Raw genomic sequence first — 9,839 nt, forward strand, 5'->3', positions numbered from 1 at the left:
TTTCGTGTAGTCTAGTCTTATACTTTGGTTTTTTGGGGCTCTCTTCCTCTGCCATGTGCCATGATGGTGTAAAATGTGTCTTATACTGTGGTTTTTTGGGGCACTCTCCCTCTGCCATGGGCCATGGTGGTGTACAATGTGTCTTATACTGTGTTTTTTTTGGGGCACTCTCCCTCTGCCATGGGCTATGATGGCGCTCCTGTTTTTAGATACACTGATTAACTAGATTTACTAACCCTGTGCAAATTTGCGTAAATTCCCTGGACCTCACACCTACTAGCACCCCTACAGCTCCATTGTTCTCCTGCTTTTGTTGTGCAAACACACCCATTACCTGTGAGGCCTGGCACATTTGCATTTGTTCACTCAGAGTAGCTCAGATCCAAGAGGCCAAACCTCTGTGTGTGACATAGAAACCTTCAGAAATGCCTGCTGTATCTATACAAAATAGTCTGTTTTATTTATAAAAAATTGTGTGAAAACAGAATGAAAAGTTGCTAATACAATGACATGAAAACTTGCTAACACTTCAGTCTCCAATGTATGTTTGTACACAAATGTCATAAGCTGAGTGAAGTTATGGTCCATGGTTTTTGACATGTTCGTACACATTCATTCATTCATTCATCTTCTTCTGCTTATCCGAACTACCTCGGGTCACGGGGAGCCTGTGCCTATCTCAGGCGTCATCGGGCATCAAGGCAGGATACACCCTGGACGGAGTGCCAACCCATCGCAGGGCACACACACACACTCTCATTCACTCACGCAATCACACACTAGGGACAATTTTCCAGAGATGCCAATCAACCTACCATGCATGTCTTTGGACCGGGGGAGGAAACCGGAGTACCCGGAGGAAACCTGCAAACTTGCAAACATGCAAACTCCACACACACAAGGCGGAGGCGGGAATCGAACCCCGACCCTGGAGGTGTGAGGCGAACGTGCTAACCACTAAGCCACCGTGTCCCCCTGTTCGTACACATACAGAATAAAATGATGTCATTTCATTTTCATTGGCCATCACTGAATTATAACACCAAAAGTGAATTTTGAGACGGAACAAGAACCCAACATGCCTCCACGGAAGATGCACCGTGGTACTGGGAAGCCCTGTCTGAGCCAGACGGCAAAAGACGGCACTGTGTGGGTAGAGGAGGACATTGGAATGCCCAGTGCAGTAGCAAATCGCTCGTGCTTCACTCCGCAACCTGGACCCACAGAGTATTTGGGTGTGACATGGAAACCTTCAGAAATGCCTGCCATATTTATACAAAAGACACACATTCACAATATATGGATACACAAGTCTGTTTTATTTTAAAGTGTTTCAAACTTTACAGAGTTTGCAGACCCAGTGTCCATCGTCCCTGCATTTGGCACAGGTGAATTTCTGACATGTTGCACAGGTAAACCTGCAGCAATTCCTGTTGCAGCTCTCTTGCACCTGGCACTGCGTTGTCTGTACAGTCCCTGGCACAGCAGCTGCAGCAGCTTCAGCAGCCTGCCTCTGTGCCAATATTTCCTTGTGCTGCATGAATCAGCAACGAAGTTCTTTAGCTAGAAGTCTCAGAAACAATCTTCTTTTGCCTGTCCACCCTGTACATGCCTTGTACAAAATGTAGGCATTTACAGCCGCCAGGTCCAGCATATTGTAAAAAACCACTACTAGCCATCTGCGTGTTGCTGCTCTTACGGAATACATCCACGCCATTTGGTCCAACACGTTTACACCACACTGTAAAAGCAGAGAGAGAGAGAGAGAGAGTCATGAGTATATGTGCTTTTTCTATAGGCCTGTATAGTACACATCAGAAAACATTGTAGCACTGGTGTAAAATTATACACACATTCACATACCTTCATGTGGTTATAGAAGAACTTCCATCCAGGACTTGATCCCAAATTTGTTAGGGAACAGCTGTTCATCTATGGTCATGTGTTCTCCTGGAGTGAAACTCTCAGCACAGTTCTTGTTGAAGCGTGTCCAGATGTCGGAGATCGCAGCAAATCATCACCAGTCTGTTTTCACCCGTTCTGCCCGCGTGTCCTTGTCATCAAATCGAAGGTGTTGCATAATTGAAATTAATCTCAGGGCATTGTCTCTTTGATTACTGGCACCAGAAAGCTTTCTGACCAGCAATCCACAATGGCACCAACGGGACACATGATTGCTCTTACAAACAGAATTGAAATGAATGCCAGTTCATGAATTTCCAAATTCCAGTCCGGCTCTGTTCTGCGGGCTTGATGGACCGTGCACTCCCTGATGGTCTGCAGCATTCTTCTTGTTCCGTCTCCTTTTCGGATTCTTCTGAGGAGGTATCAGTGGCCTGCTGGACAAATGAAATCTCTCCTCCATCAGAGTCTGCTTTGTCCTTTTCCTGAATCCAGGCCAAAGCCTGATGCGCTGAGAGGTTCTTCCTACGTGGCAGTGATACGGAGGCCATCCTGATGTGCGTTCTCAAAAATGCGAAGAAGAAATGATTCTTCCGCCTGGGTCGGTCTGCTTTTATGCACAGCACTGTGCTGTAGTCATGCAATGCCACTCCCTTACATACACAGTCACAATGGACAGAATCACACCTTGCAAAGCTGTCCATTGTGACTGTGTATGAATCAGAATCTGATTCTGATTCATACACAGTCACAATGGACAGAATCACACCTTGCAAAGCTGTCCATTGTGACTGTGTATGAATCAGAATCTGATTCATGGACAGAATCACACCTTGCAAAGCTGGAGGGATCACACAAAAACAAAATTCACTTTTGGTGTTATAATTCAGTGATGGCCAATGAAAATGAAATGACATCATTTTATTCTGTATGTGTACATTCATTCATTCATTCATTTTCTACCGCTTATCCGAACTACCTCGGGTCACGGGGAGCCTGTGCCTATCTCAGGCGTCATCGGGCATCAAGGCAGGATACACCCTGGATGGAGTGCCAACCCATCGCAGGGCACACACACACACTCTCATTCACTCACGCAATCACACACAACGGACAATTTTCCAGAGATACCAATCAACCTACCATGCATGTCTTTGGACCGGGGGAGGAAACCGGAGTACCCGGAGGAAACCCCCGAGGCACGGGGAGAACATGCAAACTCCACACACACTAAGCCACCATGCCCCCCTGTATGTGTACAAACATGTCAAAAACCATGGACCATAACTTCACTCAGCTTATGACATGTGTACAAACATACATTGGAGACTGAAGTGTTAGCAAGTTTTCATTTTATTCATGTCATTGTATTAGCAACTTTTCATTCTGTTTTCACACAATGTTTTATGAATAAAACAGACTATTTTGTATAGATACGGCAGGCATTTCTGAAGGTTTCTATGTCACACACAGAGGTTTGGCCTGCCTTGGATCTGAGCTACTCTGAGTGAACAAATGCAAATGTGCCAGGCCTAAGAGGTAATGGGTGTGTTTGCACAACAAAAGCAGGAGGAGAATCGAGCTGAAGAACTGTGAAAATCTCAACGGGGGGGAATCACACCTCGAGGCCTGCACCAGAAAATAAAAAAGTCAGTAAATCTAGTTAATTCTGTTCGGGAGAAGAGATAAAAGCTCGCCCAGACTGACAATTGATTGGTTGACTTACCGAAACAGGCCAATCAGGATGCTCTCTGTCTTACATACGCTTAATGACGCACACTAGCACACACACGCAAGGTCTCTCGCCCCCTACTCCCTCTCTGCCGTGCGCGCGCTACAAGGTTTGGTGCGCAGTCTCTGTCGCGCATGCCCCATAGACATCTACACCTAGATGTCGCCCATAGATATCTATGGCTCGCTCTAGATTCCGGGAGATTTTAACTAATTTGCGGGCATCAGGGAGCCGCTATCAATATGCGGGAGACTCCCGGAAACTTGGGATGTCTGGTTTGGTGTAAGGTTCTGTGTTGTGGAGATTCTCATGATGGACTGCAGGTGTTCATCAGTGAGACGACTCCTATGTGCTGTTTTGTTAATCTTCTCACATAGATGCTACCAAACATGCACAAGTGCCGTCTTATATTAAATTCCTTAATTACAGCCACATTAGCTACACAAATAAGACACACGGGTTTACCGGCTATGTCAATAAACATGTACTTAGCCTCCCTTCGGGTTTAAAAGGCTCTGTTGTCAGAATCAACTTTTCTTTTCGCCAGTGTCAGGGGCTAGCTTAGACTTTACAATAGGGTTGTATACAGCAACAGACGCTTGACTTGATTGACACGGGAATGTTCCCGGGTAACCTATCGTTCGGCAAGGCAACTGTTGCGCTGCATTGTGGGATCTGTAGTTTGTGTGTTTTCAGCGCTTCATATCGCCGGGCCATTAATAACAATAATAGTAGATCTTGACAAGTAAGCCCTAGGTGAGCCCTATGCCCTATGCAGCTTACAACACTAAGTTCACTTAGATATAACGTGAAGTAGTATGTAATTATGTTTATTTTTTCCTCAAGTTGTTGTAAAATGAACATCATATTGCACGGTTGCATGTAGCTACAGGTGCACAGTGCATGGATAGTATGGTTTTGTGCTTTCAGGGATTTTCTGTGGTGTTTATGCATCACTGACATAAACAAAAAGCATATAAACATGCAAATGCAAGAAAACAAGATATTACGGTAGTATAATAATATATATAACAATTCCTAGTAACGAATATAATTTTGCTCAAAATGAGAAATAAAATAAAATACATGACTTTTGTAATTTGTAAGTTTCAAACAACATGGATGTCCTGAAAAAGTTCTCCAGTACTATACCACATGTGAAACAAGCTAGGCCACCTTTTAAAGCACAATACAATGTTTATGATTTTTTACTTAAGCTAGACAGGCAAAATTATTTACATTAAATATGTTCACCAGGCTAATACCTCATTAATGCCTTACCGGATTTCAGTATTATGTTGACTAGGCTTTAATTCAGAAATAAATTTATAAATATGTGTTTAATACTAATTATTTGACAAATTAAATTATATATCAGTGTTTTGTGTCAAAAATATATACTCAAAACAGGAAGTATGTTGCAGATATGGTGCATGTGTATGTGCTTGTACAGGATGTGGTGTGTGTCATGTTGCTTTATGAGCAAGCTTGCACTGCATTTTTGAACAGTAGCACTGAGTAAACCAAACCACATACGAAAAATGCAGATCAACGTAGGTAAGTATAGCATATTCTTTCTGTCTCTATTTGTTTATTTCTGTCTTTAATTTGATTGAATTTTTGATTGATTTATTGACTGCTTTATGACGATGCTGATATATTAGAGTGATATATTTTGACTTTGCTGCATCTGGCTGTTTTGTATAACAGCAATTGAGGCCTCTAGTGCTCTTGCTTTAATTTATGAGGAAGTGGGGTTTCTTTTGATTTTTGCAGAGCAACTCTCTGCAGAGTACACAGTTTCCCTCAACAAACAAAACATAATATAACATGGCAAATTGTACTAATTATGCGTGCATCTCTACAACAACAGTTTATTTTAAACAAGTTTTAATTTTTAAATAAACAACCAGACATTGTGCCATTAACAAAATTCTTTCCTTTCATTTTCTTACTTTAGTGTTTGCCTGTCTGGTGATATCAGCAGGTAAGTCTAAGCACCATTTGTCTGAGTTTCACACAGTCTCCTTGTGATCAGGTGTGTTCTTCCAAAAAACATACGAGTAGGAGGACTGGTGATGATAATTTGTTCCAGGTGTGATTATGTTAATGTGTATATGCCCAGTGGTAAAATTCTGTCACATCCATGGTGCATTCCTGACTTCCAGTCTTCCTGGCCAGAATAAAGCAGTTTCTGAAGATGTATAAATGAATGAATTTATCTATTGACATAATAGATCTATTATCTATTATCTATTTGTAGATAAATGCTCTATAGACCATTTACTTAAATAACAAAAGCCAAAAGAGGTTATCTAAGAGGTACTGACATAATATACTACACATAAGATCAGAGACATATAGGTCACAATGTACATGCAGTAAATTTATGTTTCTGTTTTTCCCAAGTCTCTGCTGCTCAGAGTGACTCAACAGTGGCCTGTTATATGGATGCATCCACGCAGCACATGCTTTTGTCTGTTGATCCTTTCTGGTGCACTCATGTTATTTACTCCATTGCTTATATTGGTGATGACTATGGTTTAAAAACCTTGTCCTTAAATGTGGACCCTTTTAACTCCATGCTGAAAATGCTAAAAGACAGGTCAGGCAAGCTATTATTATTATTATTATTATTATTATTATTATTATTATTATTATTATTATTATTATTATTATTATTATTATTATTATTATTATTATTATTATTATTATTATTATTATTATTATTATTATTATTATTATTATTTGTTTTTTTTTAATACTATGCATCTCAGGAATCCAGCTGTAAAGATATTGCTTGGTGTTGGGGTAAAGCAGTCAAGGTACTCAAAGTTGTGCAGTTAACAAAATATTTATCTTTTTACTTTCTGAACAAGTATTTACATGGGGGCAATTGCTTGTGTATAGGTTGGAGGTGTTGTGCCAGCAGCAGATAACTCTTGATAACTTTATTAATTCAACACTAAAATATGTGAAGAAGAACAATTATGACGGAGTGGATTTGACATGGTTGGAGAATGACACTGATGCATCTCTCATGAACACAAAAACTCTCACACATTTCATAAAGGTAATAAAGGTGATAATTGAGGTGTGAAGCTTGTAATGTTCTCAAACCATATCTTTATGGGCCATCTTGTACAACCTTTGGGCTATATAGTGTATTTAATTGTTTTATGCAGGAGCTAAGAGGATGGATTGACCAAGCTGCTAACAATTTATTACTTGTTTCTGTGTCTCTTCTGGACCATAGTGACCACATCAGTAGTCACACAAAAGATTTATCACAGTAAGAGCAAATTCTTCTGAAAAGATGCCACAGTACATATTTTATTTATTATACAGCTAGTAATAAGTGTTCTTCTTTCTTTCTTTCTTTCTTTCTTTCTTTCTTTCTTTCTTTCTTTCTTTCTTTCTTTCTTTCTTTCATTCTTTCATTCTTTCATAAATGTTTTATTGTAAAGGTATGTAGACTTCATCAGCCTACTTCTATTGAGCCCTAATAATGAAGGGGCACATAATGTAAGTTCTTTTATTTTATTTGAAATCTCTTTTAGTAAAAATATAATTTACATTAATTTAACATATTTCGAACATAATATATTTGATATTAATTTGCTTGGTTATTTATTCCCCACTCCCTTTGTGCATAGGACAGCACAGTGAGTTACTGGCAAGAAAAAGTTGACCCTAAAAAGCTTATCCAGGCCTTGCCTGCATTTACAAAACAGCCTCAGAAAAGAAAGAGCAGTTGTAGGTTTCTGGACATAAATCCAGAGAGGAAAGTGGAGCAAATTAATGGCCCTGCAGTGATTATAGCAAAACAGGTAAATTGATTGTTTTCTTAGTAATGATTTAAACCACATGCTTAATAACTTTTGGTCTAATTAATTATTGAGAATTTTTAATACTTCCCATTAGGTTTGCCAGGCTATTAAGGGTGGACAAAAGGAATTAAAGACTTTAACAAAACTTGAGAGTGTTCAAAGCTATGGAGAAGATGTGAGAACACCTTGAATTTTCAATATGATTAATTCTGGTTTTATTAACAATAGCTATGAATAAAGCATCAGCATAGTTAAGAAACAAAAGTTTGTTTCAGATATATTGGTTTAGGAAAAACAGTATTTCATTGTATTCAGACAGGAGAATTCTGCTTGGACAACTAATAAGAATAAAACCCTGAATACAAATACATAATACATAAAATGTGATCTTTTTATGAACTTTTTGTTACAAATTCCAATGCAATAAATGTTCAGCTGACTAATGCCACAACTACACATTCACAGGTGCCATGGCTACATAAAGGGCTTGGTGGTGTTGGGATTGCCATGTTAGACATTGACAACTTTTTCAACTCTATTTGTTTCAACTGTACCCAAAGTGAAAAAATGATTCTTGAATTAAATGTGATTACTGGGCATCATCACTGGCATGGTCATCATAAGCATAGTCATCACAGGCATGGTCACCATGGACATTATCATCCCGGGATTGGTCACCGTGGTCATCATCATCATCATCATCATCATCATCATCATCATCATGATGGGTATGGTCACCATGGGAATTTGCATCACAGGCACCATTACAGACACTATCAACACAGACTTGGACACCATGGGCATGGCCACTATAGTAAAAGTCAACATTTTAACAGTCATCATGCTTAGAAAGGGCATTTGCATCAGGGTCATTATTAAAGATTGAGAGTTTAAAGGCAAGAGCACTTAATAATCACTTCTATTCAAATATTGTAATATGGCACTACATATTTGATCAATTATCACATAAGAGTGTAGAATATTGCTTAAATTAGCATTAAGGCATTGAATCAGTGATGCATAGCTTGCTTAAAGATGCATAGCTTGCTTGATATCTATTCATGCTTTTTCACAATAAACTCATTGATAATAAACAATAACTCATTGCTTTTAGTTTGCTTATATGTATTCTTTTCTAAATATTGATTATTGTAATTAGTTTAAAATAATGACTCTGTGGACATTGTTCGGGGCACGGTGGCTTAGTGGTTAGCACGTTCGCCTCACACCTCCAGGGTCGGGGTTCGATTCCCGCCTCCACCTTGTGTGTGTGGAGTTTGCATGTTCTCCCCGTGCCTTGGGGGTTTCCTCCGGGTACTCCGGTTTCCTCCCCCGGTCCAAAGACATGCATGGTAGGTTGATTGGCATCTCTGGAAAATTGTCCCTAGTGTGTGATTGCGTGAGTGAATGAGAGTGTGTGTGTGCCCTGCGATGGGTTGGCACTCCGTCCAGGGTGTATCCTGCCTTGATGCCCGATGACGCCTGAGATAGGCACAGGCTCCCCGTGACCCGAGGTAGTTCGGATAAGCGGTAGAAAATGAATGAATGAATGAATGGACATTGTTCGTGCACGTGTGATATGACTAACTCTGACACTTCCCCACCACACCACCAGAGTGTATTAGAGTTAATTATTTCCACACTATTTGTCATCTCATGATCTGTATCAGCTGCTTGAATGTATTTGAAAAATCTTGATGTGCATGTGCCATTAAAATATGATAAAGCAAGCCACATGGCTTATATGTGGCTTTGAGTTATTGTCCGTTGTTTTGGGAGATATTTCATGTATTTTATTTTAATTACATTTAAATTTAAACTTTTAGCAATTAAGCATCCAACCTGAAAAAAAAACATACAATAAAATTTGCATGTGTTTCACTTAACAAACATCTTTGTCGAGCAGCTACGAATCTCAATCTTGCCACCTAAGCAGGATGTATTACATTGTTCACAGACAGTGGGCATAGCCAGTCACTCCTGGGCAATATTAATTAATATTGTCCATTGTCTCAGTCTGCTGGTGCAATGGCAATTAATTGTTCAATGATCGCAATTAATTTAAGCATAAAATTGCAGATAAAGCTTTCTTGAGCAGATGGTTAATTAGGTAAAGTTTTTGGCCATGTTCCATGTAGTTTACACTTAAAACTGATTTCTATTTTCTGTGAAATAGGAAAATAAGTTACGTATTTGGCAAAGTTTTGTTTTATATTCTTTATTCCTATATTCATTTTGCAGACAAGGTTCTTTGCAAAATTTAGTTTTTCTGGAAATGATCATCTATGTGGCTCCTCCTCAGTATAAATGATAGATTTTATATGTGGTTTGCCAAGGTTGTAGTAGAAGACCTTGTATGGTCTGCTTCAAAACTT

General features: G+C 39.5%; 1 protein-coding gene across 1 annotated transcript; it reads left to right on the forward strand.

Annotated features, from left to right (window-relative positions):
* The first annotated feature begins 5,090 nt into the window (after positions 1-5,090).
* hrct1 (histidine rich carboxyl terminus 1) lies at positions 5,091-9,196 on the forward strand. The gene is made up of 10 exons (XM_060894587.1): positions 5,091-5,191; positions 5,595-5,621; positions 6,044-6,239; positions 6,412-6,459; positions 6,545-6,707; positions 6,820-6,926; positions 7,102-7,159; positions 7,291-7,464; positions 7,559-7,639; positions 7,930-9,196. The coding sequence occupies exons 1-10, from the start codon at positions 5,176-5,178 to the stop codon at positions 8,311-8,313; spliced, it is 1,254 nt and encodes a 417-aa protein (XP_060750570.1). The 5' UTR covers positions 5,091-5,175; the 3' UTR covers positions 8,314-9,196.
* Positions 9,197-9,839: the final 643 nt, after the last annotated feature.

The sequence above is a fragment of the Tachysurus vachellii genome, chromosome 19 (assembly GCF_030014155.1).
Source record: "Tachysurus vachellii isolate PV-2020 chromosome 19, HZAU_Pvac_v1, whole genome shotgun sequence".
Classification (NCBI taxonomy): Eukaryota; Metazoa; Chordata; class Actinopteri; order Siluriformes; family Bagridae; genus Tachysurus; species Tachysurus vachellii.